Source organism: Bos mutus, chromosome 4 (genome assembly GCF_027580195.1).
Source record: "Bos mutus isolate GX-2022 chromosome 4, NWIPB_WYAK_1.1, whole genome shotgun sequence".
Lineage (NCBI taxonomy): Eukaryota > Metazoa > Chordata > Mammalia > Artiodactyla > Bovidae > Bos > Bos mutus.
Window position 1 is genome coordinate 106,681,062 of NC_091620.1, and position 16,941 is coordinate 106,698,002.

General features: G+C 39.9%; 1 protein-coding gene across 6 annotated transcripts in view; it reads right to left on the reverse strand.

Annotated features, from left to right (window-relative positions):
- Window positions 1-3,866, reverse strand: part of CASD1 (CAS1 domain containing 1) — a 54,754-nt gene extending 50,888 nt beyond the window's left edge. For 2 of the 6 annotated variants that reach the window (XM_070369840.1, XM_070369836.1), the window contains exon 1: window positions 3,216-3,859. In XM_070369840.1, coding sequence (XP_070225941.1) covers window positions 3,216-3,777 — 562 coding nt within the window. In that variant the 5' untranslated portion in view covers window positions 3,778-3,859. Of the gene's footprint in view, window positions 1-3,215 lie in introns of all 6 variants that reach the window. The other 4 variants (XM_070369839.1, XM_070369838.1, XM_070369841.1 and 1 more) reach the window with 4 other exon arrangements.
- Between the last annotated feature and the right edge of the window lie 13,075 nt (window positions 3,867-16,941).

Genomic DNA, 16,941 nt, shown 5'->3' on the forward strand with positions numbered 1-16,941 from the left:
ACATTTTAAAATGTCATTTTAATGTGAAATAATAATGAAAAAAAACACAAAACACTACTTTCTAAAGTTAAGATCAGAACATGCTCTTAGAACATGAAATTCAATTAAAACCAAAAGAAGCAAATGCAGGGAGGCAAAGAGAAGGAAATAAGGACTTCAAAAATCTGTTTATCCAATAATTGTTACAGAGTTCCTACTATGTGTTAAGCTCTGATGATTTAAGGATGAATAAAATACCACCCTTGGAAGCTCAAAGTTTGTGTGGGAAAGTCAGATACAAATTATTATAATACAAGATGGTAAGTCTATACTATTTACTGTAGAAACACTGAATTCCTAATTTCTACTTCTACGCTGGTGACATCTGAACCAGGATTTGAAGGAACAAGTAAACAGGTCAGATTTTGAAGTTTTAGACATGTAACTTCTAGAAAATCACCATTTATTGGAAAATGAATAAGACAATTCTTGGCTGGCACTGTGAGGTTGAATTAGTATTTCTAAATGATAACCCATGTTCTGACGGAAAACACTTTCTCACTCCTTTTATACTTTACTACTGTCTAAGAGGCTCCAGAAAGGCAGAATATAACATAATAGTATGAGACAGGACTAACTGGGTTTTAAATCCTAGCTCAGTCAGATAAATTGTGTGTCTTTAGGCAACTTAACCTCTCATGTCTCATCTTTAAAATGTAAATAATACTGCAATTCTCTGAATCTAAGACCACTGATTATAAAATACACCATTATTTTATATAACAGTAGGAAAAATGTTATCAATTAAACTTTGACATGCAATCAAAGTTTTAAAAACTCATCTTGATTACAGATATTAAAAATGGTGGAAGCAGGAAGTGGGAAGTTTGAAATCTAGTAATTGTATCTACCCATAGGCTGGTTGTAAAGACAAAATGAGTTAAGATTTAAAACCCTTAGTAGAACAGCACCTGGCATATGATAGGTGCTCAATGATAGCATGTAGTTTTGCCAAGCTTTGCTTTCTGTAGTGTGCAATTTTTTACTTTCTTTAGTTTGTAAAACAAGAGATACTGAATCTGTGTATTTCAACTGCATTCCCTCTCCTGGCCTGAGGCAAACCCATACTCACGCACTGGAGATTTTCATACACAGCCTAAACCTCTATATGTAACATAAAGTCCTTTTGAATTCTAAAGATTTATGATGCTGTGATTCAAGTGTTTGATTATCCTTGTGTGAAAAGCATTGCATCTGACTGTTTCACACTGCTAAAGCATGAGGCTGGCTAAAAAAAGTTCCTGGTAAGATCATATCACCTGCCCCCCACCACACACCCCGTCTCAAGTTCCTGACATTCCACGTGGGCATGTACACACACCAGGTGTACTGCTTCACACTCAAGACACGGAAGCACCTACAGAAGCTGCTGATGAGCTTCTGGAGGAGGCTTTATAAACAATCCCAGATTGCTACACTGACTCACAAGGTTCCATCTGACATTCTATTTTCCCTGCGGAGGACAGATCTTGAAAGGATTAAATTTATAATGTAAATATAGCAATTAGGATCCATGATTATCAAAAGACAAAAGCACAATTAAAAAAGGGAGGTGGGGGGGACTAGATGTTTAACTTATAGGAGGACCATAGAACACAGTTATAAAAGTTATCTCCACTATCACACACATAAAATTGAGTTAGATTACTATCATCTTATAACAAAATAGCATAAAATGTCAGTGGTCAGAAAATCTTCTTTAAAATGACAATAAATGAATGCATCAAATCGTTGGCTTTATTTTGTATATGAAAGTGTTGGACTTCTCTTACAGCAAATGAACCAAAGTCTTGCCAGGTCACGTGAATGGGATCTATGGGAACCTGGAGGAGAAAGGCCCAGAGGGTATAAGCGATTTACCTTTTTCAATCGATTTCGTGTATTTATATAAAGGGCTATTCATCCAGTACAGCACTAGAGTATAAGATTTTTAACTCTCAAGCATTGGAGAAAACAAAGGGGCACAACTGATCAAAACATCCTTTACTTTTAAAGATTTCCTAAAATGAGAAGCGAGTTCAGATTCCAGTGCCCCCTTTACTGGATATTTTGCCAAAGTATGTGTGACGCTAAAAGGTAAACACCTTAAATGTGCACCTATTACACATTACCTCTTGACCAGTTATGTCACAATCACCAAGAGCTGTCCCGATAATGGCTTCAAAACTACAAGAACCACAAACAAGAGATCCTATCTTTGTTAATTTCCCTCAGCCTGTCAGACTCTATCCTAGTGACATTCTTACAGAGAAAATCAAGGGGAAAAAAAAAATCAATCAAGAAGGACAAGTAAATATCCCTTGATTACTGAAAAATAACAAGTTCTGAAATAATGAGGTCATATTTCCTTGCTCTTTGCACCAATTTCAAAACCCACAGCAAAGGCCTCCTCTCAGACTGCTTCCAACTTGTTTTCATTGCCCACCTCAACTCCTGTCAACCCATAAGTTCTTTTCTAATATTGGCAGCAGCTTCACTTTGTAAAAAGTGTGCAACCAGACCCCTTTAAACGTTTCTGAATCACAAAGCCTGGGTGACACCTCCTCCATTTGGCCAAGAGCATCTTCTGCCAGCTGTCAACTCGGCCGCAAGAGAAAATGGGGCGGCCCCTGCCGCTGTCCAACAGCTTGGCCCCGCTGTTCCAGGGGCAGAAACGGGATAAAACAAAGGCTAAAAAGCCGGGCACCTAAGGCGCAGAATTGGGCGACCCCACTTGGAGACGAGGTGCCCCTGTGCCGGGCGGCCTTGGCCTTCAGGCGCCCTGGGCTGGCCCCCAGAGGGCCGCCTGCTCGCCTCCTGCACGCGAGCCCCGGGCCTGCCCCGTCTCCCCCGGGCCAGCCCGCGGAGAAGCCGGGACCCCCGCTACCCGCTGGGCCCGGCCGGGCGGGCGCCCCCGACTCCAGCAGTGGCGGCTCGGGGTGGGGGGGCGGTGCCCAGGACCACGGGCCCTCGACCCGTGGCCGCCTGAACTGGGGTCCACTCGGTCGGTCGGGGGCGCCTGGCCCGCCGCCCGGGCCACCTGGGGGCACGTGGGGGTACCGCCTGCCCCGCCCGCTGGGCGCGCCGGCGGGCGGCCGCGTGAGCGTGGGCGTGTGTCGGGCGAGGGGGGCGGCCTCCAGCCTCCGCGTCGCCTCCTCCCGCCCCGGCCGGCCCGGGCAGGGGGAGGGCCCGCTCACCTCGGTAGCGGCGGGAGGCGAGGTGGCACACCGCGAGCAGCAGTACGGCCACCAGCGCCAATACCTTGGCGCTCCTCACGCTGAAGTAGTGGTTGATCTCCCGCTTGCCCAGGTTGTAGGCCAGAGCCGCCATCTTGGTTCCTCCATGACAACAGTGCGCGGCGGAGCGGGGAAGGGGCGCCGCACAGGGGCAGCACTGGGGCTGCCGCCGCCGCAGCCAGGCGAGGAGCCGCCGCCAGCCCTCGCGGCCGCCACCCGCGGCTCCCGCCGGGGAGGCTGACCCCGCGGCGCCCCCGGCGTCCACCTGCCCTTCCTCGGCCGCGGCCGCCTCGGCGGCCTCCCCCCAGCCCCGCCGCCGCTGTTCCGCCGTGCCTTTCCCCCAGGCGCCCTGGACGCCTGTCTCCTCCCCTTCCTCCTCCTCCCGTTTAGCCTCCTGTCTTAAGAGAGGCTGCGCTTGCAAGGGGGGTCCGGTTGCCCAGTCCTCCGGGGTCACGGACCCCAGACTGTCCTCAGGGGTCACCGGGTCACCTGCGGCAGGCGGCGGCGGTGGCGGCAGAGACATGGGGATGTGAGGAGAGGGGACCAGGCTTCCAACCCTGGCCCGAACGCGACTCCTGGGCTTTTAATTAGCTTACTGGCGGCAACCTGAGCCCAGGTTGGGGCAATAGAAGTACAGTTCCGGAAGAAAAGCACACACCGTTCCCCTCCTTCCTTCCGCAACACACCCTTTAACGAGCTTTCTACTCCCTAAACCTGCCTAGCAGGGTGCGAAGGCCACCCGAAAGTCACCGGGGCTTATCGTCAGGCTCTCTGGTCAGTCTGGATGCCCCCCTGACGCAAGCCAGGTGAAGACACTGCGGACAGCCTTAGCACCAACCCACCTGTATGATGACCAGACTTAACTCTTAACTCACTGCTCGGAAGCCCATTTCTCTTGAAAACTTGGGGGCAGGGTGGGGAAGCCCTGGGTTTACCCAGTTCCAGTGAGCGAAAGTATATCAAAAGTACAGAGTGCTTCCTTGCTCAGTCTCTTCAGTCAAGTCCGACTCGTTGAGACCCCATGGACTTATAGCCCACCAGCTTCCTCTGTCCATGGGATTCACCAGGCAAGAACACTGGAATTCGCTCCCTTCTGGAATGAACAGAGTAGAAGGTACAAAACGAGCCTCGCTTGACGTAGGTGTTAGTGAGAAAAGAACTCCACTTTTTTTGTGTTTACTCGAGCGTTGGCTAGGTGGTTGGGCCAGACGTCAAAATGTGTTCTCGGGACCATCATTCATGCTCCTGAAGTTGGTTAATGTGGTTATCAAAAAAGGGAGCACTCTTTTGCCTTTGTTAAACCCTCCTTAGTCCCCCATTTTATTTATTCCGTTAGTTTTCTGGGTTCCCCTGTGCTGCCTTCCATGTGGTAATGGTTATTTACATTTGCTTCCTTTTCTGCTGGAGTGAGTTCCTGATTAGTTAGGGTGTTTTCAGGCTTTCTTTGCAACTTTCCCGTTTAGCCATTCCTGAACTTGTACTTATAGGTCCCTCTTAAAGTGATAGAATGTTCAATATGATGGGACTGTAGAGATCTTGTCATCCCAATTCTTTTCATCCAAGGAGTCTTTTTATTATATTTTTATCTATGGACCCCATATCTTGAAAGATTTTTGACACTTAAATGAAATCACATACATCACTGTCATGGATGTAATGCTAATAAGCAGCAAAGCTAAATAAGTGTACAAACACTAGGCACTGTTCCCTGGAAATGGTTGCTTAATTTTGGCTGTCGTTCTTCTGATCCAAGGTTGATCACATGCTGGGAGAATTAAATCAGATATTGCAAAAAAAACCCAAAAAAAAAAAAAAAAAAACAGATAAATAACTCTGCTAACAGTCTACCAAATCACATCTTGGAAATTTCTATGATGTCATCAACAGCAAATTAGAATTTCTGATCAACACGTGATAACCAGTGTTAGCCTGCAGGGTTGATTTAATGCTTGCCAAAAGTAAAGAAACTTGACATTTTATTGAATTGCAATTTCCAGAAGGCTTTCTGAAATGTTGTGAATAGCTTGTGCCCCCCCTTCCTTCCCTCCAGTTCAGTTAAGCCACTCAGTTGTGTCCAACTCTTTGTGACCCCATGGACTGCAGCACGCCAGGCCTCCCTGTCCATCACCAACTCCCGGAGCTTACTCAAACTCCTGTCCATCGAGTCAGTGATGCCATCCAACCATCTCATCCTCTGTCATCCCCTTCTCCCACATTCAATCTTTCCCAGCATCAGGGTCTTTTCTAATGAGTCAGTTCTTCGCATCAGGTGGCCTAAGTATTGGAGTTTCAGCTTCAACATCAGTCCTTCCAATGAATATTAAGGAATGATTTCCTTTAGGATGGACTGGTTGGATCTCCTTGCAGTCCAAGGGACTCTCGAGAGTCTTCTCCACACCCCAGTTCAAAAGCATCTATTCTTTGGCGCTCAGCTTTCTTTATAGTAGGCTTCCCTGGTGGTTCAGAGGTTAAAGTGTCTGCCTGCAATGCAGGAGACCTGGGTTCGATCCCTGGGTCAGGAAGATGCCCTGGAGAAGGAAATGGCATGAAGAGCCTGGTGGGCTACAGTCCACGGGGTTGCAAAGAGTCAGACACGACTGAGCGACTTCACTTTCACTTTCTTTACAGTCCAGCTCTCACATCCATACATGACTCTGAAAAACCATAGCTTTGACTAGACGGGACTTTGTCGGCAAAGTAACGTCTCTGCTTTTTAATACTCTGTGTAGGTTGCTCATAACTTTCCTTTCAAGGAGCAAGCGTCTTTTAATTTCATGGCTGCAATCACCATCTGCAGTGATTTTGGAGTCCCCCAAAAATAAAGTCTCTCACAAAGTTTCCATTGTTTCCCCATCTATTTGCTATGAACTGATGGGACCAGATGCCATGATCTTAGTTTTCTGAATGTTGAGCTTTAAGCCAACTTTTCCACTCTCACTTTCATCAAGAGGCTCTTTAGTTCTTTACTTTCTGCCATAAGTGTGGGGTCATTTGAATAGCTTTCCCTCCAGTTTAAAGCTAATCCTTCTCTGCTCTGAATCTCTTCCTGTCCCCCTTTCTTGGGAGTGTTGATGACCCCATCAGTTATCCCTATGTCAGTCATTCTCTTTCTGTGTCTTCTTTAAACTCTTCGTCTCTCCTGGACATTTCCCTTCTACTAATAACTTTATTTTGTTAGTGAAGCCCATCCGTGGACTGTGTTTCTTTGTGTTTAACTCTCCATCTAGTTCCTTCTCTGACAAGCTCTAGGAAGAATAGTGTTGACTTTTCAGTCTTCACTTGCTCTACTCCCATTCTCTCTTCTAAATAACTCAAATATGTTGCCTCCTCTCCATTCCCTTGTTGTTGCCTTGCTTAAGGCATGATATCTTGCTGGAACTTTTTATGCTTTAAACTTTTCTCCCTCATGTCTGGCTCAAAAATTCAATCTTACAGCTTCCTGCCATTCCTCTAACCAGACTGAAATTTCTTAAATATAAAATGCTAAAAACTAGTTAGTGGCTCCACGTTTATTTGCCAGAATGTTAACTAATGCTCAGCAGATTATCTCAATGCTAATATTATAAAAAAAAAAAAAAAGAAACGATCTAATAGGAGACAAAATGAAAAATACTGACCACACTTTACTTCTGCCCTTCTATTTTTTTTTTTTCCTTTTTAACCAAATATCTATTTCCTGTTGTAGCGCAGGAGGTCATGAGGATAAAGAAGAGAGGAAAAAGGTTCGAAAAGGACCAGCACCATAGGAGAAGCACAGTTCTGAGGTGAGAATATTTTGATATAAACTGTTCCTGCTCTACTGTGTCCATTTTGTTGGGATTTTAAAATTTGGGTATAATTAACATTTGGCATTGTATTAGTTTCTAGGATACAATGTGATTTGATATTTGTATATAGTGCAAAATCATAACTGGTTAACATTTGTCACCATGCATGCATACATAAAGAATCTGCCTGCAATATAAGAGACGTGGAGATGTGAGTTCTATACCTGGGTTGGGAAGGTTCTCTGGAGAAGGAAATGGCAACCCACTTCAGTATTCTTGCCCAGAAAATCCCAGCAGAAGAGCCTGGCAGGTTGCAGTTCATGGGGTCACAGAAGAGTTGGACGTGACTGAGTAACTAAACAACAACAACATACGGACATGGTTACAGGATTTTTTTTCTTATGATTAGAACTTTTAAGATCTACTCTTTTAGCAGCTTGCAAATATGCAATACAGTGTAATTAACTATACTTCCATTTTGACTTGAGAAATTCTTTCTCTTCTTTTCCCAAATTTTTTTCTCTTCTTTCTTCTTTGTCCTTGACTGTATCAGTAAAATTTCATTTGAGAATCTTGGTATCATAAGTTTCCCTTCTTTAATTTTACCTATAAACTGCTCCCTCTTCGCTGTTTACCCAGCGTGTAATCTCAATTACTTCCTATTTAAAGCATCTTCCTTAATTCACCACACAATCTCTTCTCCCTTAACTGTCAAACTTCTGGCCTGATCTTTTCTCAACTGTTTATTCGTTCTTTAAATACTTGAAAACTGACTTCTACTCCTATTACTTTACCTACACTACTTTCTTTAGCTCTCATATTATCCAGCCATACTAAAGTACAAGCCAAAAAACATTATGTATCTGTTGCTTTTTTCTTACTATTAATATCATTCACTTAGCTTGAATACTTTTTCTCCTGTACCTCATATGCTACTTATTTAAAACCTTTCTTCTTCCCCCCTTCCCACCCCCCCACCCCCGCCTTCAGCCTTAGTAAGGTATAATTGACAAATAAAATTGTTTATAGGGTACAAAGTAATGATTTGATATAACCATCCTTTGTGAAATGATTAACACAATCAGAAGAACTTTCTCCTGTAAAGACCTGCAACACTGTGCCTCTTGGCCAAGGCTCCTTGTGGGAATATGGCTCTTTCCCCGCACGGGGTTTGTCATGGTACTTTTGTTTCTGGGTATGCTTCAGTGTGCATGCAGCAACAGACAGCACCCAATCAGAGTAGGTATTATGTCTCCCTTCCTTGTGCATGTTGTGTTTATTGGGAAACCACCAGTTCTTTTGGACTATATCCCACTGTGCCTTGTAATCTGCTCAGTTAATGTGTCTATCTCCCTCTTCTTCATTCCTTTCCCCTCCAGATTTTGTGCAGTGGGGCACAGGGAATTAGTACGTTTTGTTTTATTTGTAGGGAAAACTTGTGAAAGACTTAGAAATAGACCCAGATATTAGGGTTGTCTTCAATGGGAAATTGGGCATTGTCCAGCTTATCTGCTTCTGTCCGGTTTCTGAGTCTTTTATTGTCTTTGAATTATTTTGCATTGCTGTAAGTTATATAATACTTATAGTAATGCAAATGATTCTTGTCCATAGAAATGCAAATTGTATCTCATTGGGATTCAGTTGATTATTGCTCTGTGGATATTGAGCAGTTTTGAAGTTTTACATTTGTTAAGCAAATTTATTTCACCATTCCTAATGCCCAGATATATGAGATTCTTTGAATTCTCTTTTGAACCAATTGTAATGTCTTTCTGGTTCATTCATTAATTAGTGAATTAAATTAAAGCTTTGACACATGTTAATTTTATGTTATGAAAGTCATGCTATATTCTCTTCTAAAAATTATCTTTTAGTACATGAATATGCCTTGAACTTAATAAATATTAATATTTCTTAAGTTCAGATCAAAGATCATTTTAATGAAGAACATTGGAAAAAATTGAGACACCTTTCTTAGAATTTTTAAGACTATAGGATACAGATGTATTTTCCAAAGTGAATTTGGCTTGTTTGAACAAATGAACAATTTCCTATGCAAGACTGAGAAACTTGCTTTTATCACAATGAATTTCAATATTGGCCTTTTGATTTTTTGACTGAGTGTACCCCAAAGAAAACAAAAGCCAAATATCTGATTTGTGTGTATTTAAATGTCAAAAAAACTAATACAAAATAGTAAGAAATTATAAAGTATTACACCATTATTTTATTACATGCTTTTAGTTTTTTTTTTTTACTCTGGAAGATCTCACCTTAAAAATTATACAGATCTCAGTAATCATTTGGAAATTGTATAAAGTAAAAGTTTATACACAATACTGTAGTCTTCACTATCATGTATAAGAAACATATCCTGATGGGGAAACAGCTCGAAGTCAACTTTAAAGTCTCAGGTCCTTTCTGTCTAAATTCTGTTTATCCCCATTATATTCTGGTTCTCACACCGTTTCAGAGGCTCTTTGAACTTTTCTTCTGCTACCAGTTGCGGTGTTTTCCACAGTTATCTGCACTATTGAGAAAGCTCTTCATTCCCTGCCTTGATAGAATCATTCACTTCGCTGTTTGCACAAAGGTGAAAGCAGAAGAGATAGGGGGGAAAATGTGGACAGATCAGAGAGGTTTTAGCAGTAAAACCTGACAGAACATGCCATGGATTGCCTGTGGGAAGATAAGGGAGGAAGAGAATCAGGGGTGATTTCTGTTTCTGCTTGAGCAACTGGTGGCTTCAGGGATCACTTACCTACGTGGGAAAGATTGTCAGAACAGTTCTCCAGTTTCTTCTTACTTACATCAAAGCCCAGACAATCCAATACATATTAAATTTTCACATGTGAAATTCTGCCCTACGCCTCTGCCATCTTCAGTATCCTTTCTCCAGGACAGAAACATGTATCATCCACTTTATTCCCAAATTACACAAGTTTTTCTTAGGTGAAATCAATGTTTCCTATCAACAGTTAACAAATAAAGGGAGACAAGGATGATAGTATAACAATAATTTTGCCCTGAGTCTTACTCAGTGGCTGAGACAAATTCTCCTTTCTGTAGAGTAGTTGTATTAAATTAGCTGGAAATTCACAGTTCGCTGCTTTGAAAAAATCCCTTAGGGAAGGCAAATATGAGTATCTCCCCTTTGTTTCTAAGGAGCAGGATGTTAACCATTGATCAGATCAGAGTCGGGCAACTTAAAGAGAAGAAAAAAATTCTAAATGACCTGCCTGGTTTCACACAGCCTTCTGGCCCAAGTGGTACTGACATTTTCATTAAACAGGTTAAGGAAAACAGTAGAGGTTAATTGACTTAGTGGTGTCTCAGCTGAAACAGACAAAACTGCCCAAGGCCTCAGGTAAGTCTAATGTTGTTAGCAGTGTTCTGGCCTTCCACTTTACACACTCTCACCTTTGAACGTCCATAAACAAATTAGGATCGCTTCATGTATAATGCTGTGGAGCTCACAGAGTTGTGTGAAAATGTATTAGGTAATGTCTGTAAAGCACTTTAAATGATTTATTCTTTAGCCAGTTTTTCCTAAGGGATACTTTGTCTCACAGGCTTCTAATTGCCATCTAGCTAGATGATAAAGAGCAGTCTTCAACTAAATACTTAGTGGGTTGCAGGAGATGACTCATAGGTCTTTTACTCTGTGCACACAGAATATAAACTTACATTTCCCATCATGAAATTCTGCTTTTCTAACTAGTATATTTTTTGAGATGACATTTAGACATCATTTTTGGTTTGCAGAAGTGGCAGGTATAACTTTTTGGTTGTTAGTGGAAAGTTTTTACTATGGGAGTAGAATAATGTAGTAAAAAAAAAAAAAGAAAGAAAGCGTAGGCTTTGAAAGAACATTCGGGGTTTGACACCTGGATCCACCACTTACTAGCTAAACACTGTGGCAAATTGTTTTACCTGTTGAACTTCAACTTTCTTCCTTGTAAAAAGAGGATAATAAGACCTATCACTCAAGGTTGTTTTTATGACTAAACGAGTAATGTATAGTTTTTGACACTTAGGTGATGCTTAATAAAAGATTCGTTCTTCCTTCAAAGTTCCCTGTCCCTGGTAAATTTGCCAGAAGTTTTCTTAAATTTGTTCTCTACTGGCTAGCATATGTGTCATGGAGACTGAGTGTTTAATTAATAGAAAATAGCCCAGTCAAACATAGATACAGTCCTTTAGATAATTAAATAATCTTTGGTTTAGTCTGTTAAATAATACTCCAGTGTGATAATGAGAGGTCCTATCACCCATCTTTTGCCTTGTTTAGAAATTTTTAATAATTTCTGCTTAACAGTCTGTTCTTTTGATCATAAATAACCTTTAGAGATCTATTTTTGATCGCACACACGAAAGGCTGGATTCATTATGCTTTGGAGTGGTTGTTTACGTAATTCAGCCAAAGGTATTAACTGTCTGTGTATGCCTACTTGAGTGTTCAGTGCTGAGCAACCATAGAGCCAAAGAATTACATTCTGCTGAGTTTTTTCATTAAGAAATGTAAGATTCAAATAATTTAAAAGGATCCATTATTTTCTTCTATCCTAAGATTAGGAAACCAAGCCCAAGAAAACCTATCCACCCAAGCCCAAGAAAACCTATCCACCCAAGCCCAAGAAAACCTATTTCACTCATGGCTTATAGATTCTGGTGAACTCTTTTCTACTTTATGTTCCAAGTATGCTGAGGTTCCTGGCCAGCAGTAAGTCTGTTGCTTCTGACTTCTGGGGCTTTAACCATAAAATAGGTACCAGCCTAGTTTTTTTAGGTGGGATTGTAGGCATTGCATTCACATATAAAATATAACACTTGCTTGTTAATGATGAGATTTCCATATCTGATTGTAATTTGTTTTCAAATATGACTCCCAGGTATGACTTTGTATGATGATGTCAAAATCTTCAGTGTTGGGGTGCAAGACATAATCTTTTAATAAGAATTTGATACCTGGTGAAAGGAAGAGGAACCAGAGATCAAATTGCCAACATCCACTGGATCATCGAAAAAGCAAGAGAGTTCCAGAAAAACATCTATTTCTGCTTTATTGACTATGCCAAAGCCTTTGACTGTGGGGATCACAATAAACTGTGGAAAATTCTTCAAGAAATGGGAATACCAGACCACCTGACTGCCACTTGAGAAATCTGTATGCAGGTCAAGAAGCAACAGTTAGAACTGGACATGGAACAACAGACTGGTTCCAAATAGGAAAAGGAGTACGTAAAGGCTGTATATTGTCACCCTAATGGTTTAACTTATATGCAGAGTACATCATGAGAAATGCTGGAAGAAGCACAAGCTGGAATCAAGATTGCCAGTAGAAATATCAATAACCTCAGCTATGCAGATGACATCACCATTATGGCTGAAAGTGAAGAAGAACTAAAAAGCCTCTTGATGAAAGTGAAAGAGGAGAATGAAAAAGTTGGCTTAAAGCTCGACATTCAGAAAACGAAGATCATGGCATCTGGTCCCATCACTTCATGGGAAATCGATAGGGAAACAGTGGAAACAGTGTCAGACTTTATTTTTTTAGGCTCCAAAATTACTGCAGATGGTGATTGCAGCCGTGAAATTAAAAGATGCTTACTCCTTGGAAGAAAAGTTATGACCAATCTGGACAGCATATTAAAAAGCAGAGACATTATTTTGCCAACAAAGATCCGTCTAGTTAAGGCTATGGTTTTTCCGGTAATCATGTATGGATGTAAGAGCTGGACTATAAAGAAAGCTGAGTGCCGAAGAATTGATGCTTTTGAACTGTGGTGTTGGAGAAGACTCTTGAGAGTCCCTTGGACTGCAAGGAGATTCATCCAGTCCATCCTAAAGGAAATCAGTCCTGAATATTCATTGGAAGGACTGATGCTGAAGCTGAAACTCCAATACTTTGGCCATCTGATGTGAAGAGCTGGACTCATTGGAAAAGACCCTTATGCTGGTAAAGATTGAAGGTGGGAGAAGAAGGGGATGACAGAGGATGAGATGGTTCGATGGCATCACTGACTCAGTGGACATGAGTTTGAATAAACTCTGGGAGTTGGTGATGGACAGGGAGGCCTGGTGTGCTGCACTCCATGGGGTTGCAAAGAGTCGGACAGGACTGAGCGACTGAACTGAACTGAAAGGAAGACAGCTGCTTTTTGACCTATGCAAGTAACTTTGGAGACTCAGTAAAGATATTTGGTTCTAAATTCTGAAAGAGGCACTGAAAGCTAGCAGCCATTTTTTAAAATGTTTCATTTGATGTTGAAAGTTACATTTGATGTTGAGAGTTAGAGAGCTAGACATAAATTGTTAATGCCAAGTAAAGTACTTCTTCACAAAAGCATCAGAAAATAGACAGTTAACAAATAAATGCTGTCAGTATTCCAAACCAAATAACTCTAGTTAAACTTCCTGTATCAATTCATTTAGCTTTATGTACATATTTCTTGTTCTGCTGTATCTTGGGTCATCAGTCTGCTTTCATGAAGTCATCTCACTCTGAAAAAAGAAAAGAGTCTTGAAAATCTCAACTCATTCCCAAATATATCTGACAGTTGTGCAAGCAATGTCATCTTTGTGCTCGAAAGTTGTTACTCATGAGCCTATTCATTGAACTGTCATCAATTAAGAGTACAAAGTGTATTCTTTCCCATGAGATTCTGAGATTGTCCTTTGTTGAATATTAAAATTTTAACCTGTGAGCCTTTTGACAAGCATCAGAAGATAATAGGAGTCATCTGTCAATGAGACTAAATGATTATGGTTAATATATCGTGGTAACTAACAATGTCAAAGCTGAAGACAGTAAAATTCTTTACTAAATGTAGTATGTAATTTTTTGTAAGAATTTGATCAGTGTTTTTCCTGGGAGTAAGAACATATTATAGATAATGACAGCACTGATAAATCTCCAGGACCTTCCAATTCATTTTATAATGCATACAGTCTCCAAAACATATATGTGAATAATATTTTGTCTATATAAAAATTTACCCTTTAACCTGACCACTCTTTCGATTGGTTCTTACAGTATAGTTGAGCTAATCTAGAAATACAGAACATGTCAAGAAAACAATTTGGGGGCATCACCTCTTTTTATAAAGCAAAAGAATAAATCGTCATGAATTTCCAGGGATCTTATGGAGAATTTCAAAGAAGTTTTATTTATAATGAAAATCCTGAAAATTTTATTTTTCTGAATATAAGATATTGTGGGAAAGCAAAATCAAGAGAGTTATCAGAGGACATTAGATAATTTATTAAGACAGGATCAGATGTGCCTGAGAAACAGTAAGTTGGCTGACTGTTAAGCAAACTGACAATACAATACAATATTCTAAATAAGAAGAAAGCAACACAATTGAAAGGAATCTTAGCTTTTTCAGAAGTGAGGAATATTATGTTTTTGTTGCCTAATAATAAAGTCCTTGACAAAGTCTTCAGAAAACTCTTCTGTTAGGATGTGGGATTTCCAAAATGCAGACATATCACACAGAATGTAAAAGAGTAGCTACTTACTACCCCTTGTAAAGAGAAGACTAAAGAGTTCAAGATAAACTTGAACTTTTAATATATAGAAAATAAAATTCTATATTTACATTAGAATTCTATTATTAGAATTCTATTATTTACAATAATATTATGTTTAGCAGTAAAGGATTCATGAACTCCCTGCCCTACTTTTTAAATTTTCTTATAAATAAATCTATCAAGACTCAGTGAACTTTGTCAAAATTTGAATCCATTTCATAATTTCTAATTTGAGACAAATACAGTTTTTTCCTGCCAATGTATCTACTTTTCTATATTCAAAAATTTTCTTACACAATCCTTTTTTGTATTAAGGAAAAACCAGAGTTTCAAAGACAAGACTAGTCTCCTTTTCTTGAAAACAAAAACACATATCACTATCTTACATTCAGTTGTAATTTTCTGCTACTATTGCTTTAGCAGTCTTTGACTACCTATGTGGTTCATGACTCTCAGCCAAATTAACTGACTTCTGTTTCACGAGAAAACTGGAAAGGAGTGTCAAAGAATCTCATACACATCAAATTAACAAAACTCATAAATACACACATAAAACCCTCTACAATCCCCTACATCCGTTTTCACCTTTATGAATTAGAAAAATAAATACAATCACTATCATGGCCAACACATTTAGCCACTATAAGAAACAAAAACATATATATATATATACACACACACACACACACACGTATATATATATATATATATATATATATATATATATATATATATATGTTGGGTGACCACATTTCAGTTTAATATTTCACTCACTTAGACATTTTCTATGTGTCCAAGGTTATTCATTAAAGAACTTGATTTAAGAATGTTTTGTGTGCTCCAGTCGTGTCCGACTCTGTGAGTCCGTGGACCATAGCCCACCAGGCTCGTCTGTCCATGGGACTCTCCAGGCAAGAATACTGGAATGGGTTGCCATTTCCTTCTCCATGATATAAGAATAGTCCAGGTTCTACTTTTAGAGCTAACCAATGAATTTGGTAAAGTTGCAGGATTCAAAGTTAATACATAGAAATCTTTTTCATACAAAAGATCAGAAAGAAATTAAGGAAACAATCCCATTTACCATTGCAACAAAAAAAAAAAATGCCTAGGAATAAATCTACCTAGGGAGACAAAAGACCTGTATGCAGAAAACTATAAGATACTGATGAAAGAAACCAAAGATGACACAAACAGATGGAAAGACATATCATATTCTTGGACTGGAAGATCCAATGTTGTGAAAAAACTGACTGTGCTACCCCCCAAAATACACAGATTCAGTGCAATCCCTGTCAAATTACCAATGGCACTTTTCACAGAATTAAGACAAAAAAATCTTATAATTTTCATGAAATGCAAAATTCTCTGGGTAACCAAAGCAATCTTGAGACAGAAAAACAGAGTGGGAGGAATCAGGCTCCGTGACTTCAGACTATACTACAAAGCTACAGTTATCAAGATAGTATGATACTGGCACAAAAACAGAAATATAGATCGATGGAGCAAGATAACAAGAGAAAGCCCAGAGATAAACCCATGCACCTATGGCCACCTAATCTATGCCAAAGAAGGCAAGAATATACAATGGAGAAAAGACAGTCTCTTCACTAAGTGGTGCTAGGAAAACTAGATAGCTACATCTAGATTCTAAAAGAATGCAATCAGAACATTCTCCTAACACCATACACAAGAATAAACTCAAAGCAGAGCAAAGGAAACTACAAACAAGATGAAAGACAAGAATGGGAGAAAACATTTGCAAGTGAAGCAACTAACAAGGGGTTAATCTCCAAAATATACAAACAGCTCAACATAAAAAAATAAAAATAAAAAAATGGGTGGAAGAACTAAATAGACTTTTCTCCAAAAAAGACATACAGATGGCCAACAAAACACATGAAAAAATGTTCAGCATTACTAATTATTAGAAAATTGCAAATTGAAACTATACTGAAGTATCACCTCACCCTGGTCAGAATGCCCATCATCAAAAAAATATACAAACAATAAATGTTGGAGAGGTGTGGAGAAAAGGGAACCCTTTTATACTGTCCATGGAAATATAAATTGATCCAACCACTATGGAGAACAGTATGAAGATTCATTAAAATACAAAAAATAGAACAATCATATGACCCAGCAATCCCATTCCTGGGCATAAACTCGGAGAAAAACCATAATTCAGAAAGGTACTTGTATCCCAGTGTTCATTGCAGCACTATTTACAATAGCCAGGATGTGAAAGGAACGCCCATGTCCATCAACACAGGAATAAATAAGATGTGGTACGGTAGAATATACAGTGGAATATTACTAAACCATAAAAAGGAATGAAATTTTGCAATTTGCAGAGATGTGTCTAGACCTAGAGACAGTCATAC